The following is a 27,819-nucleotide window of genomic DNA, read 5'->3' as shown; positions in this document are numbered from 1 at the left end:
AACTATAAGCCAGAGACATTGTTCAGGGTTGGGGAGCCGGGATCTGGTCTTGTGGCTTTTCCCTTACCCCCCCCATACTTCCTTATCTTGTTTGTCCAGTTTTTTTCCTTCATGTTGGGGGGGGGGGGTGTGGGGGAAAGGGACTGAAGATTTAGTTCAAGGTTATCTACACACTGGAGAAAGGACCTTCTAACACCCTGTGTATCCCTTATTTGTGCGGCTCCTCCTCTAACTGCCCAAGGACACATCTTGATTTTAGGTTGTGAACATAAACACAAAGCTTGGAAGAGAATAACACAGGGGTCCTTGTCAGCTCCCCCCTCAACAGGCCAGGGAGGTGCATGAAATGTTTTCTAAGCCTGACACCAGGGACTCAGCAGCCCCTCAGGGACGCCTCCTCCACGCCCTCCCCTTGCCTCTTCTACCAGCCCACACAGCCTACAGCGTCCGTGACGGCTGTGCTTGGAAATCTGCAGTTCGGACGCGCTCATCTTACGCATGTGTTGAGTTACAGGCAAGTTCAGTTCTGTAGATGTGCCCGTGACCAAATCTTGTCTTGTAATGCAAAAGCTACCCATCATTATCACACATTAAAATAGTTTATTTCTGTTTCCAGTCTGTAATAATCTTAAAATAACATCAGCTTCAGTGCCTGTTCACAATACAAAACAAAACAACATAAAAAAGACACCATTTGCCAAATAGGTTATTTGTTCTTGAGTATCAAAAGTGCAAAATATTCACCTTCTTTTCACATCCATCTTGAAAACACAATCACCCTCCTTGACAAATGGAACAAAGAGAATTGGCAGCAGCTCTGCTGTGTTTTCAAGGAATGACGTCCGGCGGACAGGCCTGAGCAGCAGGTCATCGGTAAGGATGCTGTGCACCTGCTTTTAGAGAATTTTACTCAAAACAAAAACAAATCGAGCGTCCTTCCCAAAGCAAACCACGTTAAGACACCTTCGGCTCGTGATGTCTTATCTATTGGGGAAACATTTCAATATACTGAGTGAGGAAGAAATCAATCTCTTGTGTGAAAGCCATCCCCACATCTTCCTGGTCATCAGGGGATGGTGGTGAGATGAGACAGGCCGGGGCAGACTTGTCTCGGACCCGCTGCTGAGGTGAAGCTGCCACTCCTGCGTTCACAGATTGTGCCGACCGACACCCGGCGGCGAGAGACTATTTTTCACGCGGGTGCGTCTCCTGCAAAGATGCGTCTTGAGTTCGTCTTCACTCCCCACTTGCTGAACATGCTGCCTTTTCTGTACCCACCAGAAACGTCCGCCTCTGCGCACAGCGGTGCGTTCAGGCCCAGGGTCCTCAAGCACAAGGACGTGAAAGCCAAAAGCAGCCTGGGACTCCTCACAGGACAGGCGGCGGCACTGGCTGAGCGTGACAAGGACTCGCGTGTTTGACACAAAAGTAAAGGAAACGAGTTCATGGAAATGATGTTCAGGGGAGGGCTGGGTGGACCTGACTTGATTTAAAATGAAAGCTCTCTTGGGGACCGATCCACTAGCACCCCAAATGCTCTGCACAAGACCTTTAGGGCCCAAGTATTCACCAGGAATGCTTTCAATCTTAGCATTTCCCTTTCTTAGGACAAAGTGGGAGGTACACTGTCAGAGGGACTTTTTATTTTAATGATAAAATTTTTAAACAAATGAACAACTCTGGGGAGTTTTTGGTTTTCAGAAATGGGTTTTGGGAATCCCACTGGTATCAGAAATTAAAACCTATCACTAGCCAAAAACACTATCATAAAATAACCTGGCCACGAGAGGTCCAGGAAACAATTCTGAGGATTGGCTCTCAAGGAGTCACTTGAATTCCTTGATCACTTCTCACTGGGCTGGCTGCCATGAAGCATGGCGATCAGAGGCCGCGTCTGTTTTTAGAGGAGCCTGCGGAGAAATAAGCCTGGCATGATTCTTTATTTTTACAGTAAAACTACAAAGTCTGTGAAATTCCCGGCCTCCGATAATTGATGATGTACTCTAGCTCACTGTTTAAGTTATTCAGGATCCAAATGGCTTAGATTAAAGCAACTGTGACTGAAGAAATACTTAGTAATCCACGTCCCATTTTGACGCTTTTTGAGGCTTCACTTGACAAAAGGGGTTTGCCATGATGTTTGCACTAACTCCTCCTAAGGTCCCCCAAACTCCAACGGGGCTGTTCTGCCCGAAAGAGAAAAGGGAAACTCTTAACTGGCTGGTCTGATCCGGCCTGGAGTTGGGGAGCTCAGCAAGCTGGGGTGCAGATGACAGGTCAGACCCTGTCACTGGGAAAGCGGCTGTTAAGTGAAGGGTGAAAACAATTCAGAGACATCAAAACAGAGGCCAGAAGCTCGAAGCAAGCCTTTTGCAAAACAGGAGTCTAGAACAAGTCTTGGTTCACTTGTCACAAAGAGGACTTGAAGATACAGAACTCAGGGGGTAGCAGTGCTCAAAGTACAAGTGTTGAGACATTGTAAGTTCCTTGATACAAAGACATGTCTGGCGTTTTACTAATGAGACACCATGGAGTGGAGAGGCTTCCGCGGCAGGTGGGAAGAACGTGTCTCTAGGTGAATGTCGACGGGCTTAGAGCAGCTTATCTCTACGTTCAAAAAACAAGATTACAAGTTATGGCTCCTAATATCCTTACCCTAAAGTTGACAGAAGCAGAAAGGCATCTGAAGACACACAAAAATGGCTCAAAGTCAATACAGTACTTCTTGCCTACTGAGCTTACCTGGCGTGGTTCAACGCTGGAAAGGCAGCCGAGGGGAGGCTCGCTGGGGTCCCTCAGCCACCTCAGCGTTCCCCCTCTTTTCTAGGGAAGAAATTTCCCGTGCAGAACGCCCACTCACCCTGACCCTTTTGAACCAGGGGCTGACAAACTGTGATGGGGTACTCCCAAGACAGACTCTTACAACCTGCTACCAGAAACACCTTCATATGTAAGATCGCTTGGAGCAAGGCCTCTTTCAAGAGGCGGGGCCTGGAAGCTGCTGGGCGGTTCCCTGGGGACAGCATGCATGTGGCAGAAGCACTGCTGGGCTGTGGGGGGGCTGTCGGGGCGCAGGGGGACCAGCACACCAGCCTGTGAGGGTCCACCGCTGCAAGGCTGAGCCCTGTGCTGCTCCCCCAGAAGACAGAATGGGGGTGTGAGCACACCGTGGGGGCAACCGAGGAGGAGGAGGAATGAGCAGCCTAGCTTAAATATGTGGCATTCAAATCAGGGCAGAAACAAAAGAAGTCCAAAGGAAAATATTTCATCTAGGGAATTCAATCTGTGGTGGTGTTCACTCCTAGGTTAGGACAGGACAAAGGAAGATTCTTCTAGCCAGTGTTCTAGAAGAAGGACCTAAAATCTATACTCTGTCTGTTGTGATAGTCTGAGTCCTGAAAATACCTGTTCACAGGAACCCGTTAAAAAGGCTGAAGAGTTCAAGTCTTGTTAGAAACCCTCTCAGTCTAGTTCAGGCCACGATGGGATATAAAACCTTTGCAGGGAGCCTTCCAGCAGGCGCTCCATCCACAACGACAGCCTGCTCAGTTTCCCTTTGATGGGCCCGGACCCGAGGCCACAGGAGGATTTCCCCCGGGCATCCCCCAAATGCCCACCGCACGACCCCATGGCTTCCTCCTCTTCAACTGTTTTTTGGGGCTTGAAGAGGCAGAAGTATTTCTTGTGGCCATTCAGAGCCAGTACATAGCCAGTGTAGTCTCGCTCCATGAAATGCTTGTCATACTGGTTGGGGATGGGGGCGGCATCCTGAGCGAATTCCAGCAAGTATTCTAGCCACTCTCGGTGCTTGTCGAGACTCAGGAAGGAGAAGTGCAGGCAGCTGCTCCTGCGGGAAGAAGACTGAGTGTTAGCACGTTTCCTGACTCATTTGCAGGAACAGACATTTTTGCCCTGGATGGGGCCTGAATACAGAAGAAATGCAGGGCTGCTGAGGGGACTGACGGGTACCCGCCCACAATGCCTGCACTCATCCATCTCCTCATCTCCTGCTGGGGGGCCCTCGCTGCTCCGGGTTCAGGTAAATACCCGCAGCTGCACAAAAGTTGGTTTCCCGAGGGCTGAGAAGACAGAACTCAGTTTTGTTGTCAATAGGACAACAGGACATGAAGTCAAGGGGGAGAGGCTCCCCACGATGGCTGAGATTTTGGGGTGGGAAAGAGGATGGTCAGCATCCGCACAGATAAAGCCCCTTCTAGTCAGAGAGGAAAGACCGTTCTTTCCCTCCGGCCCTGCTCTACCTGACTGCGCTCCCGCCCCCGAAACCCCTGCCGCCTACCCCGTGAACGTGTAGACCTCCAGAGCGAACTTCTGTAGCAGGCTGGTCTTCGTGGAGCTGGACAGGATGAGGACCACGTTCATGTGACCCGGCCTCAGGCGCACCAAGTTACTGGTGTACGTCACATCGGTGAGCTCAGTGACCTCCACAAAGCCCTTTTTAGGAATCTTGCTATGGAGAAATATTGAGGAATTAAGATGTTACTTTCAAAAGGAACAAGCGAAAGAAAATGCTATGTCCTAACCAGACTAGTCACGTCACTTCATATCCTTGGGCCTGACACACTGCCGGGCCGGGGGCGTGAGCTGGCCAGCCCAGAACGCGGAGCACTTTCAGCCCCTACCATTTGGTTGGGACAGAGGCAGCTTTAGGACAGGATGACGGTCACTGACAGTTCTGGTGACGACCATTCTCTGCTTCTGCTCAGCGAGCATCTCCCTGACATACTCAGACTCCAGCCTGAGAAACCAAAGGCTTGAGCAGAGAGAAGCAGAGGCCGTGCCCGGGCGCGAGGGGTCTGCTCTGCTCTCAGCAGCGACTTCCCTACTGCGACGCCTCCCTGAGGGCGGACCAGTGGCCTTGCAGGTGGCGTTGGACCCACTTTATAGGCGAACAGCTGGTGGGCCCATGCTGAGCGGGGGGTGGGGTGGGGGGTTGCTAGAACCTGCTGCTGTCTTTGGTGAAGCTTGGCTCAGTCTTCCCGGCCTTCTCGTGGGCTTCTTCTTTATCTGGAGGGTTTGACTCTCGCTCATCATTTGAGTCACTAAAATAGGAGGAAAGAAGTTTTACCAAAAAAAGAGTATGAAGCACCATGGAGATTTGAGGCTTATGCGTGAGGGGTCGCCGAGAAGCCCCAGAGGCTCCTACCTGAACGCCTGCACAATGACAGTGCCGAAGAGGATGAAGAGCGCGGAGAAGACCAGGGACAGAAGAGGCATCATTTCCCGCCTAAATGAAGGGAACCAACTCTGGTCAGCTCTGCACAGGCTGATGTGACGTGTCAACTGGTGATTTTAGTTTAATTTTCTTTTCAGCTCAAACTAACAAAAGTTCAAAACAGAACGTTTTCATGCCAATAAACTTTCTAATTTCACTTAAATAGGCTTTCTGGCATGGTGGTAAGGAAAGCACATTTTCCTGTTTTAATCCACAGATGGCTTTTCAAAAAAATTTTATTTATTTTTGTATAGAGGAACTGGGGTGCAGGCCAGAGGTGCAGGGAGTGAGAGGATTCACCAGAGACAGAGCGGGGAGCAGAACAGGCGGATCTACTGAGGCACACTGCTGAGGGGAGCGGCAGGGAGACAGGAGAGGTCTGCTGCGCCACGTGGGTCACTCCTGGCCGGGGATCGAACTCAGGCCTTAATGGTGAAAGCGCTGAGATTTAACCTAATCTAGGCCACCAGGGAGGCCGTATAGATGGCTTATTCTGAACACTGGCTTTTGAATCTCAGGGCAAAAGGCTGCGCTTACAGCGTCAGTGAAAGGAGGCAGGGTGAGGGGCAGAGGTTGAAGTAGCGAGCATGAACGCACACTCTACTCTGATGCTCAGGCGGCGAATGGCGACTAAAGGCTCTATGGAATGGCTTCTTTTCATTTGATTTTTTTTGGGGGGGGGTCAGAATAAATCAGATGTGGCCTGGAGGGGTAGGGAGAAAAAGTTGATTTTTTGAGATTTCTTCTAGAATTAGTGTTCAAAAGTTTATTCACCCAAGGCCTGCCGTTTTCCAGGAGTACCAGGAGTGGTGCTGGGTGTGGGAACCACACTGGGGATGGGACGGGGTCCGAACTGCAGCAGCTCAATGATCGGGAGTGGTGGGCGCTCCCTCCCTGCTCATAAATTCACTGACCCTGTCGTCTATACACTGGGTCCATGTGGGGCAGGTCCATGCTGGGCACCAGAGCGGCCTCGATGAAGAGAACAGCCCAGGCTCAACCGTCTGGAAGGGCAGCTCTGGGGCAATTCTTTATCCCCAGGCAGTGGGAAAGGGCCCATCAGCAAATACAAAAAAAGTGCAGTTACTGAAAGAAAGAAGAAGGAGAGTGGTAGAAAGTGTGTAGACACTCTCCTGCCTGCCTGTGCTGAGGATACACTGACGTCGAAAGGATGGGCTTTTCCCAAAGGAAAAGAGTCAGCCTAGGACACGCGTACCAGTTGTTGTGAAACACACTGTCCCAGCAGTCTGAGATGTAGTCAGAAGCCGAGTAGAGCCAGCGCAGGAGAAAGATCTATGAGAGAAAACAGATGATGACTGAGCCCCTGAGCCCTGGAGGGGAGTCCTGTGCACCCCGCCGCGTGCTGTGGGAACTCTGGTGGGGCTGGGCACTCTCGAGTCCGGCCCGGGGCCCCCTCCCCAGGGCCACGAGCTTACAGGGGCGAGTTCGTCGGTCAGGTCGGGGAGCACGGCCTCCGAGGACAGCAGAGCCGGGTCTTTCCGCAGCTGGTCGAGGTAACGCAGGAGGGTGAACTGGTCGCTCTCACTCCCACCCCAGGGCGTCTCCAAGGTTTTATATACCACCCTTCCCGCAGTGTTGCGCCTTTCTAGGATAGCCACCTGGGGGCAGAGGAGAAGCATTACGTGGTTATGTTACCATAGTTTGGTGGTTTTTTTTTTTTTCCTAGGGCAGCTGGGAAACAGGGCCTGGTGAAGTCAGCAGCAAGCCCCAACACACACGGGAGGATTAAACATCTTCACATGAGCTCCATTTTTCTGACTGGAAGCTGACTCTTACTAGGCTTTGAAAACTTGGTAAAGGAAACCTCTGTTGTTAAGAGAGCATTTCCGCGATTACCAAATAGCGACAGAGATAAGGCCTTTAGGCCTTTCAACAAAGGAGGGGCAAGGCAGGGAAGCTCTACTAGGAGGAAGTGAGGGGCAGGAATAGAGGAAAGTGAAGTTACAAGGCAAATGACCGGCAGCCCTGGGAGATTTTACATCCTGGTACTGCAAGACTGGGCCAGCCATGGGCCGCAACTGGGGGAAGGCTGAGCCTTGAGCTGTACTCTAACGAGAGATGCTTTCTGTGAAGGTCCCTGGCTGAAAGTCCCGGTGTGCGATCACCAGGGAGAGACTGTTTTAAGAGGAAGCTTACACATCGGGATTCAGAGACGACGTGGATTCTGCATTCAAGACTCCCGAGGGAGCAGGAAACAGCTACCTGTGCCACGTTTATGGCGAGCACGGAGAGGCTGGGGTCAGGAGAGAACCTCGACTCACCGCTGCCTTTCCCTGTAGACCATCACTGTCAGGGAGCAAGGTGCTGGCAAAGTCTGGCTGCCGATTGCTGTAGACGTGCACAAACCTCACTGTGTCCTGGGTGTTTGCCAGGGCAAAGGAGAGGAAGGCCTCAAACGGTTTACTTGGCTTGGCGGCCTCGGCAGTGAGTAACACCACACAGTACCTGCCCAACGACAAAGGAGAAGACCTCAAAGCCTGCCTGATGGCGGGGCATGCGATGGCGGGATGGCGAAGACATCCAGGAGCGCATCTTAGACAAGGGAATACACCTGGCTCATCAAAGCCAGCGGATGGAAGTTTCCAGTGAGAGGTTTCCACGGCATTCATGACCTGCTCCTTTTCTAGACGGATGATGTTTCCCCCAACCAAGAGGTTGCAGTGGAGTTTGTCTAACTGTTCATTCCTGTGAACAGTTAGTGAGCACTTACTAGATGCTAGGTCAGCTAGACGGCGTTCTTGCTCATGTGGAACTTATATTTCAGCGGGTAAAGACTACAGTTGACTCAGTGACAGGGAGGGACAAGAGTTATGGGAAAAGAGAAATGGAGAAAGAGAGGCAGGGCCGGGGTGGGAGCATCACAGGGCAGATGTTTACGGGGCCTTCAGGGAGACGCGGCCCCTCTACAGGGACGACAAGCCAAGCCGTGGCCTTACTTCCTCTGTCGATGAGACCGTTTCACGGGGCAGAGTTCATGGAACAGCTTCTGGCTGGTAAGCCTGGCTGCCAGTAGGTACTTGTTCCGGGTGATGAAGTCCTCCATGGCCTGCTTCTTCATACCCCGGGCCTGCAGGAAAAAAAAGAAACAGTTGACTTTGCTCTGTCCTCTCATGGCAGGTGGGTTTAACTTACAGCTTAATAAAAATGACAGGCTATGGTACTATGGCCTTGGCTAAGGTAATATGACCAAATACATCAGAGATGCTTGGGAAAATAAGCCTGTGGTGGCCTGTTTCAACAACGGAGGGCTGAAAGCAATGATGACGTTATTTCAGGTTAAAAGAAAAATCTTTCTGCTGTAGAATTGCTATATACTGCTCTGATGGGGCAGTTAAGAAATTCATTGTTTTGAATTTTAGGCAAACTTACTTCCATCTAAGATTTATAGCAAAGTGAAAAATTTTTAGCAAACCAGAAAACAATGCGGCTAAGCGCAAGAGACAAACGACACGGCTGTGTGATGCTACTGCTAACACACACATTTCAGAGGCCTCTGAACACAGGTTTATCAGGTTCTCTGAGCACAGTTTCCTATAGAAGTAGATATAAGATGTGAACCATCTTTGGAAATTAAGAAGCACTCTGAAAAGCTTAGTGGTCTAAGGAGAAAAAGTATCAGATATTAGAAAACATTTTAAATTTGAATGACTAGAGAAAATATAACCTTAAAAATTTTGTAATGCAGATAAAATAGTACTTGGAGGGCAATTAAAAAATTTTTTTAGAAAAGATTTATTTACTTATGCATACAGACCTGGGGTACAGGCCAGAGGTGCAGGAATGGTGAGAGGATTCACCAGAGATAGAGTGGGGAGCAGAGCAGATAGACTGACGAAGTACACTGTTGAGGGGAGCAGCGGGGAGACAGAAGTCTGCTACTGACAGCCACTGTGGCATGAATTTGATACCCGGTCATGGAGCTGACCCACATAGCGCAGCAGACCTCTCCTATCTTTCTGCTGCTCCCCTCAGCAGTGTATTTCAGTCAATTCGCCTGTTCTGCTCCCCTCTCTGTCTCCAAGGAATCCTCTTACCCCCGCACCTCTGGCCTGTATCCCAGCTCTTGTATGTATAAATAAATAAATCTTAAAAAATACATTTCCAGGCCCTCCCTGGTGGTGCAGCGGGTTAGAGCGCAGCACTAAGAATCGAAAGCCACTTCTGCATGAGTTCCATTCCCACATGCCCCCGAGGTGACCGCATGGCGTGGCAGACCTCTCCTGACCCGCCCGCTGCTCCCCTCAGCAGTGTACTTTGTCCATCTGCCTGTTCTGCTTCCCACTTTCTCTGGTGAAGCCTCTCGCTGTCCCTGAGCCTCTGGCCTGTACCCCAGTTCTATATGCACAAATAAATCTTAAAAAAAAAATACATTTCCAGCAAGATTTCCCACAATGCCCTTGTCCATCCTAAGGTCAATAGTTACTGATGCATCCTCCAGCTTTCTTAGTTCTGAATTTTTATTACTAGGGTTTTACATTTAATTCACATTTGTCTTTGTAATTCGTTTTATGAAGAAATTATTTTCTAACAGGGGTCCACAAGAGATATAGAGATTATTTATTACTGTGGTAAAATATGTCACATGAAATTCATCATTTAACCAGCTGTAAGTGTCTAATCCTCTGACCCAAAGTACCTTCACACCGTCCAGCTAGCATCACCGCCCGTCACCTCCAGAACCGTCATCCCCCCAAACGCTAACTCCCTACTTCCTGCTGTCCCACTGCGCCCAGACAACCATTCTGCTTTCTGTCAATTATTTCTTTCGTGAAACAGCATCGAGACAGATAAAAGACAAACTTGTTTTCACACTTTGTGTTTCTCAAGGAAAAAAACTCAAACCAGTTTCTCCTTCCCCCGCTTGCTCTGTTCAGTTTTCTGCGTTTACTCTGCGGCCGAGCTACACTAGGAGGGGCAAGGGCACCTGCCTACCTGGAGGGCGTCGGCGGGCTTGTCTGTGTGCTCTTTGAAGATCAGCAGGGTGGGCGTGTAGGAGTTGACGTTGTACTGCCGCATCACCACCTCTGCCCCCCTCGAGCCCACGCACACGTAGCCAAAGGACAAATAGTCTTTGTATGCAAAAGCGGTCAACTGTCAGGGCAGCACAGAAAGCATCCGGGTTACAAAACAAGCGTGACCTGTTCACAGCAGCAGCGGGTGGAGACCCGCCTTCTGTGTCCCTCTTTCTGCACTTGGACTCTGCACCTGTGCACACCTGTAGGAGGTCTTGTGTATTCCACGCACAAAAAGGCGCCACAAAGCTAAACACAGCTAATCCTTTATTCATGGACAAGCAAGATTTGTCTTATTGGGGTCTGTGCTGTGTGGGAGGTGGGAGCGTAGGATGGCAGTGATTGTGCCTGGGGCTGGGCAGGACACTTCTGCCTCCATCTCAGGTCACTGGGGCAACCTGATGTACTAGAAGTGCCATCTAAGGGCACAGTATTGTTCAGGGGGCAGGTGTGAGGTCAGAGTGGCTTCCAGAGACCTGTACATTCATCACACTGTGGCGAGACCTTGGATAAGTGGTCACTCAACTCAGTGCTGGGTCTGTAGAATAGCTACGTCATTGGCTTCTCTCAACATCACATGCGTAATGTCTGGACACGCTATCATTGTGTGTCTGGAACATGCTAGCACAGGGATGACATCAGCAGGTGCTCAGCATGATGGTCAAAGCAGATGTCTACTTTGCAACATTATTCGTGGGAGAATAATCTCTTCCAGAAAAGACAATCAGGCTACTAGCTCTTCCACCAAAATAAGAGAAAACATCACCCCACCATAGAAAGTACCTTGTACAACAGTGGGACAACGGGCATCTGGTCAAACAGAAGGACGCGTGGTTTATTCTCCTGCTGCCAGCCAGAGAGGAATCGGACATAATTTTTACTTGTAACCTTAAATGGAAAATAGGATGTTCGTGTCAGTGTTTAATCCTTAATCGCTGTATTGTAACGCTGCCTGAAGTTACACCAAATCATCTATGTGTAAGAATTGTTCTGTTAAAAAAAAAATGCAGAATACCTCTTTGCTTTTATCTTCATTTGAATAACACTAGAAAAACAGATTGACTTTGTATTTTCAGTTGTTCCAGCTCTCACAGACTGAAATCACCATCCTTCAAACTGAAACGACCATATATATTATAAAAAAGCTGAGTGTCAAAGTTGGTTCTTGCTTAGGTCTAAAGCGCACACTCGTTCCCCTAGCAACCCACAGCTGATGATGCGTTGATGTGCTTTTAAAATGGCCTGGAATACACAAATGCGCAACGTGGCTTACATAAAAGTGAGCTGGGCCTACCCCACGAAGGCATAACACAGTATCATTATTGTCATCTGAATTTCGTGCTGTTTATGCCTGAAAATAGTCTGGAAAGAACATATGTTTAGTCACAAACATGACTAAATCAACTTTCTACCTAGAAATTTTTCACAGTAGTTCTAAAAAGCTTACAAGGTGAATGATCCACATAAAGCCTCTACCTGTTGCTTTACTGCTGTGCTCACCTCCCTGGCTGTGCGCTACGCTGTGTTCCTCAAAGGGCAGCCCTCGCAGCCCCTCAGGTGAGGTTCCAGGTGAGTCCCGACAGCCCAGGCCTTACACGGCAGCCTGCACCTGTCTCCACGCCTCTGCCTGCCTGGGACTCGTCCCCACCTGTCTAACTCAGAACAGGGGTCCTCCCCCTACTCTCTAGGGAGGGCTCACAAAGTACCGGAAACAATCACCTGCCAAGCGGAAGCCCCTTGAAAGGTGTACTCAACATGTATCGCGGTGCCTGGCGGAGAAAATACTTTGTAAAGGTTTGAGAACTTCAGGACCCTCCTCTCAGGAGCCTGGGCCGCCCAGGCTGGCAACTTCCTTTAAGCTGAGGCCAACAACTACTTTGCCAGGACAGTGACCCTGGCGGGTAGAAATATGTCTGTATTTTGCTCTCCCTGGGGCTGTGAAAGGAACAAATCATTGAAAGCAAAGTAAGAATCCTGCTTTGGTTCTTCTGCTCTCTAGCCCGAGATGCTGGGGGGGAAAGCCACATGCTTCTTAAATATAAATCTCATAAAGGAGTATGAGCAACTTGGTGCCTGGCTTCTTTAGCTTGACTGTTGTGAATTTTCTTCATACTGTTGCATCACTGTATTTTCTGAATGTTCGGAAATACTCTTTGATTTCATGGAACCTGGTGTCTTCTGTAGACAGGACCATATAATATATAACCAAATGTAACAACCTGAATACTTTCAGCGGGAAAGTATCTTTCAGTGAACAAATCCACCACCTGGAAAAAAATCCTTCATGCCACACTGTGATCCAATGTTCTCGTCAGAACACAGTCCCTGTCACTTAGGCTCAGATTCCTGTGGCTGTGTTAATCTGCCGTGGTTACTAACAGATGATTTCTGTCCAGATATCTACTTTGGCTGTTCCCATTTTCAGCCTCTGACAGACATTTCAGTGACTTAGTTTGAGAAGCTCGTTAAATGCATACATAGCTTGCCCAACTCAAATGCACCTCAGGTGTGAGATGATGGCAGAGAGCATTCAGGACAGCGAGCAGGCCTAGGGATGGGCAGCTCGTGCAGCCAGGTGCCCCTCCACTGGCCCGGCACTTACTTTCTCCACCAGGTTTCCCGGAAGAAGACTCTCCACAAACTGCCGGAGGTTCTCACGGACAACTGCATTGTGGAAGAAGGAAACCCTGCCATTGATGATTCCCAAGATGGAGGGGGTGCTGTGTGCTCCCAGGTGATGGGCCAGGCGTCGCTCGTACCCAGCATGCACCACGCCGATTCCTACACCTGCAAAGCAGGAAGTCCTCTGTGAGGCCCTTCTGTGCCCCGCAGTTCAGGAAACATGAGGTGACTTTACCCTGTGAAATGGAAGTCAGGTCCCAGCCTAGAGGGGAGAGCGCTTTCCTAACAGACCAGCCAGCACTCTTCACGGCTGGGCTTCTAACTTGGTTCAGTTTTTCTGCAGAGCAATCTGCAAGGTAACAAGAGCTACAAGTCTTCATCTCTCTTAGCAGCTATTTCTAAGTTGGGGAGTACACCACAAGGAAATCCTCCAAGAGAAAGGGCAGCAGTCTCTTCTCAGGGCTCTTAGTCATAAAGAACAGATCTGGCCCTTCCTGGTGGTGTAACGGGTCAAAGCGCAGCACTGTGAAGCTGTCGCAGCCGCTGCAGCGAGTTCGATTTCCGTCAGAGAACTAACTCACATCTCCTGTGTCGCCCACTGCCCCCCTCAGCATTGTATTGCAGTAGATCTGCCTGCTCTGCTCCCCACTCTGTTTCTGGTGAATTCTCTTCCCTCTCATACTCTGGCTTGTACCCCAGTTCTCGTGTGCATAAATAAATAAATATTAAGAAAAAAAGAACAAAACCTGTAAATATTCCCAAGGTTCACTAATCTGCCAGTGGCTACAAACAAACAGGTTTATTTATTGATAGGCTGGAAGGTCAGTCTTACCCTTCAGAGCAAGGCTCCCTTTTATATAAGACCTATATAAGATGTTAGAACATAGAGTGTCAGAAAAATAAATGAAGTTAAAACACTCAAAAGCTGGTGCTATATAACCACGGTTAACGTTTTGTTAGTTTTACACCATCCCTTATACAAATATGCAGATGTGTGTGTCAGGGGTAATCTGACACTCATTTCACTTAATCCCCAAGCAACTTCTTGTTCATTCAATACACACATTTGAAGGGGCTGGTTTCTCTGCCAACACCAGAGAAACAGTAAATATTAATAGTTGGCAAATACTCTTTTCCCTAGTTGTCTAACAGGCTTCACAAACTTAAGATTTCCAAAAATCTGTTCCGCCCAGACCTCCTCCATTTCCCTGGGTGGCAGCTCCCTCCTTTCCATAGTCGGGCTGGGATCCTAAGTCGTCTCTCACCCCCCACATCCAATCTGTCGGCAAGTCTCGCTGAGCCTGTTTTCAAAGTATACCATGGATTCATCACCGTTTCTCTCTTTCCTGTGTTCCCCTCAGAGGCTTCCCCCGGCTGCTGCAATAACCTGGTTACCGTTTCTCCTTGTCCCTCACAGCCTGTGCTCCACACAGAAACCGGGCCTCTCTCCAGCGCAAGCACCTCAGTCACTCTTCTGCCCACGCCTGCAGAGACTGTCTGTTTCCCAAATAAAGCTCACAATCTTGACAAAAGCCGACAAGGCCTCTGGGACGGGGTCCCTGGCCCCAGGCCTCCTTCCTCTCCGGCTCTTCACCTGCATGCCCCAAGGGACGTGGCCAGCCCAGCTGCCACATCTGAAGTTGGTGCTCCCTGCGTTCGGGGTCCCCCCTCACTCGCTCACCCTCCCTTGTGCACAGTACCTACCACCTTCAGCTCCTCAGACATTCCCCTGCTGTCCAGTACTGTTTTCTCCTGCTAGAACGTGAGCCTTAGGAAGGCCAGGCCTGGGGTGTCCTGAGCCCAGCTCAGAGCCTGGCTGTAGCAGGTGCACCCCGAGGCTGGGCCGCTGCCCTGCATGGCTGCGCCCTGGTGATCCTTAGCTCTTACCAGTATAAGGATTGTCTCACGGGCGTCCTGTGCCAAATCTTCCCTGCGGCCTTGTGGGATCATCTCCTGACTGATGAATTCTAAGTATGGAACTGCCGAGTAAATGGCAGGGTCATAAACTTAATATCGAAAGTAAAAATTGCTGAGTAGACGTGACACATCTGCTGACTGCCACCCTTGGCGTTTCTCCAGAGCAGGAAAGGCAGGTCCTGGGGTGTCACACAGCCTACCCTCTGCTACCCAACTCAAGACAGAGTTAGGCGAAGTGATTTTCCTGGTTTTTTTCCTGATAACAACACAGAACGAGAGTCCAGCCGGGATGTTCTGAAGCTAAGGCACCTCTTGGAGGCGCTGAAAGGTCTTTCTGTACAGTACTAAGCACCACCAAGTCACGCCTCTGCCCAGAGATGCCAGATCCTATTTGCTTCCCTGACGTAATCTTCACTGAAGATTTTTTGGGGAAATTCTTGTTCCCCTCTCCCCTGTGTGTACACATGTTCATTCCTTCCACTCCTGCACATGGCTTCAGGGACAGTACCAAGTCAACTGGAAGAGAACACTGTTGTCAAATCTGCCTCAACACAAACCTGTCAGGAAGCAAATTACCAAAATCAAGGACATCGGGCTAAAGCAGAAGAAAAAATTCCCCTCACCAGTATGCCGGAAAACCCTTGCCCTGAGCAGAAGGAAATGGCCCATACATAGCAGTTCCTCAAAAGAGGACTATTCCTCCTCTAGATGAGGGCCTCCCTGGTGGCGCAAAGGGTTAAGTCTCAGCACCATGAAGCTCTCCTGCAGCCACTGTAGCACGAGTTTGATCCCTGGCCACAGGACACAGCAGGCCTCTCCTGTCTCACCTGCTGCTCCCCTCAGCAGTGTATTTCAGTCAACCCACCTGTTCTGTTTCTGGCTCTGTCTCTGGTGACTCCTCTTAGCCCCTGCACCTCTGGCCTGTATCACAGTTCTTGTGCACACAAATAAATAAATAAATTCTTAGGAAAAAAAAAAAAGAAGAAGTCATGATGAACCATCATGGCGTGGTCATCCAAACTGGGTGTCCCTAGTAAGAGACTCGATTTCAAGGCCCTTAACCTTGGTGCTGGTGGTCGGAGGCAGGCACCTCCTGCACTGAGGGGACCGGCATGGCCCCGGTACCATAGCCTGAGTTCCCACAGACCAGCTTTACTTATTTCTGAAGCAGCAGTAAAACAGAGTGGAGGTCAATTCTGCACCCCAACACTGCCTCTTAGGCACACTGTGACCCCCACTGGCTCCTTTACGCACTGGGCCTCACTTTCCTCAACTGTGAAACAGGGAGATTAAATCTCCTGCGCTAGGTAACTTCGGGGTATAAAGATATCACACATCACCGGCCCTCCCTGGTGGCGCAGCGGGTTAAAGCACAGCACTGAGAATCTAAAGCCGCTTCCACATGAGTTTGATCCCCGCCTGCCCTGGAGGTGACCACATGGTGCGGCAGACCTCTCCTGACCCGCCCGCTGCTCCCCTCAGCAGTGAACTTCGCCCATCTGCCTGTTCTGCTTCCCACTCTGTCTCTGGGGAAGTCTCTCACCGCCCCCCTGAGCCTCTGGCCTGTACCCCAGTTCTGTATGCACAATAAATCTTAAAAAAAAAAAAAAAAAAAAAAGAGAGACATCACACCAAGCACTCAGCACAATATAATCAACTGAGATGCTTGATAAAAAATATCTTAAAACATCATTAGTGTCTGAAAAAGTTCATCAAGAAAACAGCTTTCTGAGAACACGGAATGAATTTTTTGTCATCTACTCCTGTTGCACTCGATTGTTCTGTTGCACTAGGTTACTCTGTCTTTGTAAACGTGCTGTGTGAGTTCGAGGTACATGAGATGGCCAGATCCTCCAGGTCAGGGCAGTGCTATTTCTGGGCCCCCTCCACAGCGGGGTTGTCTGAGTGTTGGAGGCTCCTGCAAGTGACATGACAGCCGATTCCACCCAAGTTGTTGTTCGCTTTCTCCTCTGGGGAGAGCTGTTCTATTTTGTGCACACACGACAATCCAGGGCTTTTGTGTTATTCTGAGATAATGTCCTAGTGTCCCCAGACTGGCTGATGTGTCAACTCAGAAGGAAACTTGTTCCACAGTGGCGCAGCCTCCCTGGGTGGGGGGTGACCATTGAGAGCAGAGGATCTCATCTCCACACTGCCCAACTGGAGCCGGCTGGAACCAACTGGAACCTGACTGTCAGCAATTCCAACTCATCTGGGTGTTCTGAAGAATAAGTATGGTTTGTAAACCAAGAGAACCTAATGCATTTAGATTCCTGGGGCCTTGGGGTGGAATGGAGGACTGGGCTGAATACGCCGCAAACACAACTTCTCTGGGTTTAAATCCAGCCCCTTCCACCTCTGTCATCGGAGTTACGACTTATTAGGATTATACAGCACAACAGCCCGAAAGAATAGCAAGATCTTCCTTCATCAGACATTAAGGACACTGAAAGGCAGCACAGTGTCACGCCAATGCAGAGCCAGACTGCCCAGGCTCAAGTCCCAGCTCTGCCAAACACCAACTGTGGGGCCTGACGAGGCGCTAGAAAGTGTCGAGGCAGCTGTGAAAGCAGAGAGCAGCGACACCTGACCCACGGGGCTGCAGCTGAATGAGTCAATACTTGGACAGTGCACGAGGCAGATGCGTAATACTTACAAAACTTATTATCACCAGCAGCACATTTATATTATTTTTAGGATATTACACGAGCTTGTCTACACTGTACTTGTTATTCGGCACCTCTTTTTCCCAAATGCAACTCTTCCCCGTATTCCCTGCCCATCTAGCAGTTTGAATCGCAATGTGGAGTCTATCCTGACTCCTCTTCCTTGTTTCTCACATTCAAACGGTCCACAGGAGCCAGGCTCCCCCACAAGCCTCTGAACTCTCTGCTGTCTGCCTGCGGCCCTAGTTCAGACCAACAACAGCTGCTGACTGGCCAGGGCTAGGAACATTCCTGCCTTTCCCTCACCTTCCTCAATCTGTCCTGATGGTTTTAGCAGGTAGCTTCTGGGTTAGGTCTGGAACCTGCATAAATCACCTCTGGGCTTTACTATATACAGTGAAACAGGCCGGCTTCTGTGGTTTGCACTGGAAGGATCTTTGCTACTGGCTCCCAGCAGGCTCCTCCTGTCTTACCTGTGCCCAGGTCGCAACCTGCTGCGGGCTCACCTGGAGGGCCCTCTGCTTCTCTGCTGTGGTGTTCCCCTGCCTGCAATGCTACGCCTTCATTTCCCACCCAGGCAATCTCCAATCACCTTTCAAGACTTAGTTAAAGTAAGTCAAAAGTCAGAGCTCGATAGTCAGTACATTGAAGAAAGTTTTTCAGAAGGAGTTTATGTAAAAAGGGGCTTTCAAAAATTTACGTTGGTAAACCAGAAAGCCCACTTATTATTAAATATACCAATAATATATTTATCATGTCACAGTGGCTGGCGATGACAGCTTGAAAGCACTGAGACTCAACCTCTTGTACCACCAGGGAGACCCCAGCAATGCCTTTCAATAAATCCCCCTTTTCTGTTCTCTAGTTTGCTTCTGGTTTATTTATTATCAATGAGAAGTTAATATATTAATAATATACTTAACAACAATAATATATTCATCAGGCTCATAATATAAAATTTTCTCATTTAATCTTCGTAAGAAAGCCAATGGCTTGATATGACCACAGTCATTGGAGATGAACAAACTTGGGTTCAGTGATTTGCCCAAGGACACAGAGCTGACATTTGGGTGTTGTCTGACTACCGTGTCTGCGACAGCCACTGCAGAGCTGTGTTCTCACACATTCTGACCTGCATGTCTAAAATACAGCATTCTAAACACACCCTTACACACACACACACACACACACACAATACAATAAAATACAGCGTTGGCTCCCATCTGACTTTGGTATAAATCATTACCATCCTAAATTACGCAATGACTTCAGATTTATGTTCAGTTTAATGTCAACTCAGCCCAAAGCGAGTAAGCAGTTTTCACCACCTCGGCTAGCATGGCATAACATGCAATTATAGCCTTTCGATCTGGTGGCTCCCAGCAGATCACAACTCCTCGCTGCTTCATTCTGCACCAACAGCAAGCACCCACCACTGACTGTGCACCTGCTGGGAAGTACTGTGCTGACTCCCTCATTTTCCAAAAAGGTCTTTAGCCAACTGCAGGAACACACTGTGGCAAATCTGGGTTCCTGTCCGAAGGACAGGTTGAAAATTTCTGCCTTAGAATAAAAGAACCGTTAGTTTTAAGTGGACACTCCCTCCAGGAAGTCCACGCCATTGAGTCCCCATGGCTGCGTTTCTCCCTTTTTGGTTACTCAAGACTAGGCCTGCTATTTCCTAGAAAACACACACACATCCAATAATTCCAACCTTTTGGAGTTATTAAAATAACTGGAACACGAAAGTTTCCCTGGCATTAGTGGTAACCAGGAACAAAGTTACCATGTGACCGAGAATGGTAACTCATGACCATAAGAGGGCTGGGGCTGAGCTGTGTCCCTCTGCCCTGCACCAATCCCTATGTTGAACCCTAACACTTCAGGATGTTACCGTTTTGGAGATAGGGTTTTCAAGTTGGTAATTAACTTAAAAGGGGGTCACTAGGTTGGTAGTGATCCAAGATGCAGGACACAGACAGTGCAGAGATGACCAGGTACAGACACCAGGGCAGGCATGGTCTCTGAGCCAAGGACAGAGGCCTGAGAAGTAACCAAACCTGCTGGCGCCTTGATCTTGGATTTCTAACCTCATGAACTATGAGAACATAAGTTTGTGTTGCTCAAAGAATAGGACTGCTGGGCAATCCTAGCGAATGAGTAGAGTGAAATCACACGCACCATAAAGTAATCTACAGTTCTTACCAGCAGTACCATTGATGCTTGAGGCTGCTTTGTTGAACCAGTAATTTTAAGCTCCTTTTCTTATTCATGAGGCCCAACTAGAAGTGAGGAATCTACACAGATAAAGCCCCAATTTAGTAATGCAAAATGAAAGTGGCTTATGACATTTCCCCTTTCTGAAAGCATGTTCCTAGAAAATACGTCATTACTAGCTTATGAAGAGAAATCACATGAACTGCTTCCTTCCCTGAACTTCCATAAAATTAGGCTATAAAAGTCGTCTTCTCCCATACAAACACCTTCCATGAATAAAATGAACTTACCCAAACCTTCTAGTTCTTGAACAACTTCTTTCCAAACCGGCTCGATGTGGATACAGCTAAAGCACCAGTCTGAGGTGATCTTGATGAGGTAGGGTCTCTTGAAGCTATCTGGAACCACTTCATTCACATAATGTGAAAAGTGCAATAAATACTTTTCATCAATTGAGTCCCGCCGCTCAGAATTAAAAGGGAAGTGAAAAAAAGATTCATCAAAATAAAAATTTTCATGGAAATGGCGGAAGCGATATTCTCGCTGCTGCTGCTGCTTCGGGTAGCCTCCAGCATCTCCATAGTGATCATAATTTGATCTTTTCTCTTCATTGGAAAGAATCTATAAAGGAAGAAAGGAGAGAAATGAAAACAAAGACCTTTCCTGTAAGCAGCTTGCAAGACAAAGGGAGAAAATAAATGTATGAACTATGGTGTAATTAGCCATTCTAAACGCAGCCATTCAACAAACCACAACTCTCTCAATAGAAACATTCAGTGTTTCAAGACTGAAACACTTCAGACATTTAGGTCTTTATGCTCATCTTGGCTTTAAAGATTTTGAGCTGTCATAAGACTAAAAACACATCAGCAAAACAAACAAAACCTAACTTTGGTCACTAGGGATCAACTGTATAAAAATCAACTCAGTTGAATCATGTGGTAATTCAAACCAAGATATGAAAAACTCTCAGCCACAGAGTTGAGTTAAGGGCTTCTGTGTTGGCTGACGTGGTTTCTTTTAGAAGTAACTTTGGAATGGCAGACGAACTCTTTCGTCTCGCTTGCTGCTTCTTTCAGCATTATATTACTTTTTTTTTTTTAAAGATTTATTTATTTATTTGTGCATACAGAACTGGGGTATAGGCCAGAGGCCCAGGGGCTGTGAGAGGCTTCACCAGAGACAGAGTGGGGAGCAGAACAGGCAGATCGACCAAGTACACTGCTGAGGGGAGCAGTGGGCGGGTCAGGAGAGGTCTGGCTCGCCATGTGGTCACCTCCGGGGCAGGCGGGAATCGAACTCATGCGGAAGTGGCTTCAGATTCTCAGTGCTGTGCTTTAACCCGTTGCGCCACCAGGGAGGGCCAGCATTATATTACTTTTAAAGATTTATTTTTATTTATTTATTCACACCAGAATTAGAGTGCTGGGCAGAGGTGTGGAGGGTTGAGAGGATTCACTAGAGACAGAATGGGGAGCAGAACAGGCAGATCCACTGAAATACACTGCTGAGGGGAACAGCGGGCGAGACAGAGAGGCCTGCTGTGCCACATGGGTTACTCCCTGGTCGGGGACCAAACCCATGTCACAGTGGCTGACGGTGATAGCTTGAAAGCACTGAGACTCAACCCCTTGCACCACCAGGCAGTGCATTTCAAAAAATCCCCCTTTTCTGTTCTCCACTCTGCTTCCAGTGAATTCTATCACCTTCTTCTTCCCTGCAACATTTGGCAGGGAAGATAGAATATGTGGAGAAGGGTATGGGGGCCCCTTAGTCTCTTTTTTCTCATTCTTTGGTGGACTGAGAGGAACCCTAAAAACAACTGAAAGTATCTGATTGGTCTATACCCCAACATTACTGAAAAGACTCCAGGTGCCCTCAAAGGTCTCTGTGACATGATTGGATGGAGAACAGCCTTTTGTCCCTTCACAAACAAGGGCAGGCCTGGGAACTCAAGTGTCCCTGAAAGGTCCCAGAGAGCCAGACAGTCTGCCACAGCCATGATGGCAGGTGGTGAAATAACTCTGGCACATGAACCTGGAGAGCCTGTCTTAGGGCGACGTGCTGTGCTCTGAGCTAAGCGCTACCTGCAGAGGGGCACTGGCCGACACAAATCAGGAGGCCAGGGGCCTGCTTATGTACATTCTAGACTGACCTACTTAAGCCGACATGTTGGAAAACCTTGTGTTCAAGTGTGTTTGTGGCTTTCTGCCACTTGAAGAAGCACAGGCAAACTGGCCTGGAATTCTTTAATATAAATTTCTAACTTATGAGCAGCAAAAGCAAACATGTAATCTAAGTTTCTAAGCAGGAAATAGAGACACATGTTCAGGGTAATTCTGTAATTCCCATCAAAGCATTTAAGACTGGCCAGTTTCTGTCCAGGGCTGAAGTGTCAGGCACTAGTTTCAACAGACTGACTATGTTCTCCCTCGGGGGCTCATGCCCTTTCTGAGGGGACTTTACAAAACTGATTTCCTGGGACATGTTCACAGAAGCTCATGACGCATCACAGTTTGACATGATACCTCGTAAGCCTTGCTAATCTGAATGAATTTGTCTTCTGCTCCAGGGTCTTTATTTTTGTCTGGATGCCTGAAACACAAATGGAGAGGCTGTGAGAATGGGTCTACTGTTTTATACATGGTCAATTCACATCCTTGTACATGCAGTTCACTACCTCAGAGGCAGACGGGAGGCCATTTTGTTAGGACAGCTTCTTAAAAATAAATGGCTGAAGCAATCTGTTCCCTCGCATGACTATTAATAAACGAAAGCTTGAAACAGGCAATTTTTTCAAAAGCACATCTGCTGGGCAGTTAGACACCCCAGTGAGCATGCAGCGCTCACTGAGGGGGGAGGGGTCTTTACACAGACTGCTCTGCCTGCTGCCAGCTGGCTCAAGGGTAGACACTGTTCGCAGAGAGCAGCCTCTCACCCAGGTCAGAATGCTGCCAGCGTAGGTGTTTCTTCTAGCGACTCAGGGAGACACAGCCGTTTTTAGGATGTACCACACATTTGTCTAGTAGCAACCACGTTCCAAACAGTATCTTGCTGTTGACGTTCAAAGGCCTTTCCATTATTCTCCGGTTATCCTGCTCTGCCTGAGCTTCCCTTTTATGAATACATGGCAGTGACTTCACGTTTTAAGATGTGAGAAGTCTACAGCTTATGTGCTGTAGTGACTTCAACTACCGTAAGAACCAGCGTTTGCTGTTCTACACAGCTGGCAATGAACTGTGTCCATCTCGCGGTTCTGTATTATTCTGTATTGACACCGATTTCAGTTTTGGGGGATGAAAATCCTGGAAAGTAGAAGTAGGGTTTGACTTTCTTAGAACTTCCCAAGATGGAAATTGGTAACTTGTCAATGTTCATTTTATTTAGCGACTCTATGACAGAACTTACTCTTTATTGGGATCACTTTTGCTACTTCTAGTAAATTTCCTCTAAGGTTCTGGAATGAGAAATAATCCACTGGGAAGCAAAGAACTACTAAAAACAGCACCAGGTACACCCAGGTTAGAAAGAAAACGTAAGATTTGACCAATTTATTCTAACCGGAACCTGTTTGAATGAATTATACCACACATTCTTCTTAAAAAGAAGTTACCCTCAAGCAGCTGGCTCTTTATCTCGGTTAACTCCTTAACCCTGGCTGTGAATGTTAGGGGACAAGGTGAGGCCTCCAAAGCATGTTTCTGGATGACATAAACCAAATTAAAAAAAAAAGTGTTTTCAATAGTCAAGCTTAGGCCAAAGGCTGAGAAGATAAAAATTATGCATTCACACAAATGAAGAGCTGGTGTACGAATTCTCAGGGCAGAAAGGCAGGAAGGGACTGCTAGGGAAACTGAACTGAGGAGTCTCTCCAGGGCAGCTGGTGAAAACATAGGTCTGAAGCAGAGGAAACCAAGGCCTAAGACCATCTTGGCTTCTAAGGAATATTTGAATATTTTCCTCATTGCAGGAAGAGGCCACAAGGTTGAAAACATCTGGAGAAGCAGAGACTCAGCACTAGGAAGTAGCATCCAATGCATACACGAAACCTTTCACAAAATGCCATGAACCAACGCCCTTTACATTTCAGAGCAAAGCAAAGACTTCCTTTCGGTAGCTGTGGCTGTATAAGCTGCCTCTCAGGGAATAAAAATGAGGGCTGGAAAAGTAGACAATAAAGTATCAGATAGTCCAAGTTACTGTTCAAGTGACTGGTCCTATCATATTTGATTGGTTCAAATCAAATTTTATGCCATCTTTTTCTCGGTGTGGGAGGAATTGATGACAAAAGAAAAATACCTATGATAAAACTGCAAGTCATTTCAAATAGCTTTGCCAAGCCCAGGGAAAGCTCTTAAGAAGTCAGACACTCAGGTGAGTAGTAAAAACGGAGTAGAAGGGATTACGAATCCAAAGCAACATTAATCCCAGAGCTCATTCTAAGACGCCGAACCAGAGAACACTGCTGTTTCCAGCGGATATGAAACCACATGCAGCCACTATGAAGGGACACAGACTAGTTCAGTGATAAAACACTGCCACAGCCAAAATAGCAGGAAACAGCACAACTGTGAAAATATAAAGGTAAAGTAAAATTTTAGACTTTCACTGGATTGACTATATGTTTCTACAGTGATGAATTACTCCTACAGAGAATCTAATTAAGGAAGAGATGCATGTGATTCATTGAATTAATATCTTAACACCCTTTTCAGCTCTGGAAGACAGACAAGTCAAAGCTACATTTTAGTAGGTCTTACTTACTCAAGTACTTGTTTTGGCTTTTAAAAATGTAGTCAGAGGCCAGACCCTGTTCAAATGCAGGTTGCTACCTTTTGAGTGAATGGAGGGACCCACAGTTTTAGATAGAAAGTCTGCTCTAAAGAAGGTCCCTTGGACAAAGCCCATGCATAATTAGAGTTTATGTTTTTAATAACCTGTTTTGGATTATTTCACGACATATGGTCTGAAAAATCTATGTAGTTGTAAGATTATATTTTAAACCTATCTTATACCTTGACTGCATCTGTTTGCTACTAAAATCCATCTCTCACTGAAGAATCAGGCAGGACCTCCCAAGCTGGCGTGTCACCTGCGCATGGTCGCTCTGCTCTTGTATAACTTCCTCCACACCCAGACACTCACCCCCTCACTCTTACTTCTGTCCACATAGGTAAGTGATTAAAAACCAAAAGAGCAAAAAACTACCTGTTGGTGCAGTAGGTCAACCTACTGGACTGAGAGGTAACGCAGACTTATAAGCAAATCTGAGTGTGGATTTCCTCACCCCAAACAGGGAGAGCTCGGTTCCTCCCCAAGAAAGGAATTATGAAGTTTAAGTGAGAGAAAAAGCACAGAACCTGGGGCCAACATGCGGCAGGAACTCTGATGGTTGCCATCTCCATGCACATGGCTGCTTTACCCAGGTGTATGTGCCTGTGCTGTTCCATCTATTTCTCCTGTTCTATCACCCAACACACCCACTCTGGCAGCCCAAAGCAGTGGTGGAAGTGACCATGTGTGTGTGCAAAACACATTTAAAATTATTACTATTCTGCTAACTCGCAAACATTTTCATATTTCTATGCATTATCTGCAGGTGGAATTATGACTATTCCATGATTTTTAAAAGGTAATTTTTAAAAGGAATGTGCTCAATTCCTAAATATTAAATTTTTTTTTTTAAATTGAGGGCAAGAGTTTATATTTTAAATTTTTGGGAAGGCTTAAAAATTAAAAAGCTAGAGAACAGTATCATTTGGCAATACCACTCATTAAGAGCTGCTTTATGAATCACTTAACCTGGGAAGGGTAACTTACCCCTTGCTGATAATTACATATATGTCTTAAAGTTCCAACCTATTTTACTTTAACATTAAATCTGCCAACAGTATCTGAGGCAATTCTTTAAGCCAAAGAATTCTCAGAAGGGGGTTTCACAGTAACACAGGCTTTGGGGTCTGATCCCTAAAAATGATAAAATAACACAAATATTAGCCCTCTCACAAAAAGCACTATAGACATATATTATGTACTTATTGAATTAGAAACAGAGACAAATAAAAGCTAAGTATAACTTAGGCTCCATTAGCCTGCTAAAACTGCTTAGCTTATATTAAACTTCTATTTCTTAGTTTCACCTACCATTCCCGGGCGAGCTTCTTATAAGCCTTTTTAATATCGGCCTGACTGGCTGTTCGGCTGACCCCTAGGACTCTGTATGGGTCAAAATCCAACGCAGACAGAATTTGCAGGATCAGAACCAGAACTATCAAGAACTGCCAGGAAATGCTCAACTTTTTCACTTCCATTTCTCTTCCTTTCCAGAGCTGAAATAATTGAAGAAGTATTAAGTTTTAGTGGTAGAAAGCTGGACAGTCTTGCTTTTTAGGTAAAGGTATAAGATATACAGATGAACAACAAAACACACAAAAGAAACTGTGCAGGAAAAGTGTCAAGTTGTTTGATCATATCTTTTAAAATCAACAATCTTGCTGTGCTTTTGAATATCACAAAAAAGAACTATTATAGATGAAAAGGTGAGCAATAAGAATTACTAGCAATTCTCTACACTCCTCGAATCAGAAAAGCTTTGGAAATGACTGAAAAATGAATGAAATGAAGAAATGATAAGTGAATGTGGGAAAACATCACAGGAAAATCCAAGTGACGACAATGCAAATACACTTTCACTTATTCTCACTCCCTGAGTTCGTACTGAATATATCAGTGAGGTTCACCATGTGCAAAATTACAAAATGGGATCGTTGTGATGTTCTTAGGAGTTAAATAAGTACAAATGCAAAAGTGAGATTCTCTCAAAGGACTGTGCAATTATAATTTATTGTGCTTCAAAGCTCTTCTTTCTCACTACATCATTTGAACCAAAAAAATAAAAGCTGTTCTTTGATTATCAACAATGTATCATTAAAAATGGAAATCTCAGATGAGAAAAAATTTAATTTTCTACGTGAAGAGGTCCAGTATGTGTGGATTTGGGAAATAATCCTGATTGGTTAATGAACAAGGTAACGCTGCATTGCACAGACACTGACACTCCAGGATTATAATCTTTGATATCACACAATGACTTTTTTAAGGGCCATATTTATCTTGACTTCACATAGGTTGCTGAAGTTGTAAGGTTCAAGTGACTAATGTGACATCTTACTTAAGGTTGGCAGAGCTGTAACAGTGGTGGATTTGACAGTGGGCATCTAAATGCTGCCCAGAGTTCTCTGAAACTGATTAATCTAATGGCCAATGTTTAGGACTGAAGGGGTGCTGAATAAAATTCTAAAACAAGGGAATGTCTATTCTGTCCTACAAAACGCGCACAGCGCGCTGAACTCGGGGAGGTGATGCAGCTACCGGCTGGGCACAGGAGCTGGGGAATCAGGCAAGAACCGGAGCTGTTCTCCCTCAGTTCATGACCTTGGGCAAGTTACTGAAAATTGCTAAGCCTAGTGTCCTTATTCATAAAACGGGGTTGAATCAAGCACCTTGAAAGGATCACTATGGGAATTAAATGTAAAGGTTAAGCAGAACACAGGGTCGTCAATAGGTGGAACTTATCACTTTTTTCTACCATGCAGTGCAACTTATTACGCCTTACACTCTGTGTCAGTAGCTTCCAACAGGAGGGCCCAAGTGGCAGGGGGTGAAGTAGGAGGGGGTGGTTGTGAAGTTCTCCCGCTGACCGCTCGACGGTGCTGGTGGCCTCAGGGCACGAAGCAACCTGCCCAACAGGTAGGCTACCGCACACAGGCTGTATCCCCTAAATCAGGCGGCCGCTCCCAGATACAAGCCCTAGGTCTCAGCCCCAACTCGACCTCCCGCGGGGTCTCCGCCCCCGCCGCCACCCTAGAGCCCTGGGCCGGGCCCGTCGTCTTTCGGTACCCCCCAGCCCCCCAACCCCGGCCCAGAGGGAACCCGGAACGAGGAGGACTTGAAAGAGGATCTCTGAGACTGCCCGGCCCCGCCGCGTCAGCGGCTCCGCGCGTCACGCCGGGAAGGAGTTACCGGGAAAGGGCACCGGCCTAACCGGCTGCGGCGTCCGTGCTCCAGTTAGTCCGCCGAGCCGGAGCCTCCGGTGCACACCAGCACTCGCCGGGGCCTGGGAGGGGAAAGG

At 47.4% G+C, this 27,819-nt stretch overlaps 1 protein-coding gene across 1 annotated transcript; it reads right to left on the bottom strand.

Annotated features, from left to right (window-relative positions):
- Nucleotides 1-598: 598 nt before the first annotated feature.
- DNAJC16 (DnaJ (Hsp40) homolog, subfamily C, member 16) lies at nucleotides 599-27,819 on the bottom strand. The gene is made up of 15 exons (XM_004678526.2): nucleotides 27,711-27,819; nucleotides 25,833-26,017; nucleotides 22,217-22,283; nucleotides 19,979-20,309; nucleotides 12,869-13,053; nucleotides 11,050-11,154; nucleotides 10,187-10,345; nucleotides 8,191-8,321; nucleotides 7,516-7,699; nucleotides 6,670-6,852; nucleotides 6,450-6,526; nucleotides 5,165-5,245; nucleotides 4,962-5,060; nucleotides 4,298-4,468; nucleotides 599-3,847 (listed from the first exon to the last, which is right to left on the bottom strand). The coding sequence occupies exons 2-15, from the start codon at nucleotides 25,997-25,999 to the stop codon at nucleotides 3,463-3,465; spliced, it is 2,325 nt and encodes a 774-aa protein (XP_004678583.1). The 5' UTR covers nucleotides 26,000-26,017; nucleotides 27,711-27,819; the 3' UTR covers nucleotides 599-3,462.

The sequence above is a fragment of the Condylura cristata genome, unplaced genomic scaffold (genome assembly GCF_000260355.1).
Source record: "Condylura cristata isolate star-nosed mole 26May11 unplaced genomic scaffold, ConCri1.0 scaffold00008, whole genome shotgun sequence".
Taxonomy (NCBI): Eukaryota; Metazoa; Chordata; class Mammalia; order Eulipotyphla; family Talpidae; genus Condylura; species Condylura cristata.
This window is presented reverse-complemented; position numbering and strand designations above follow the sequence as displayed.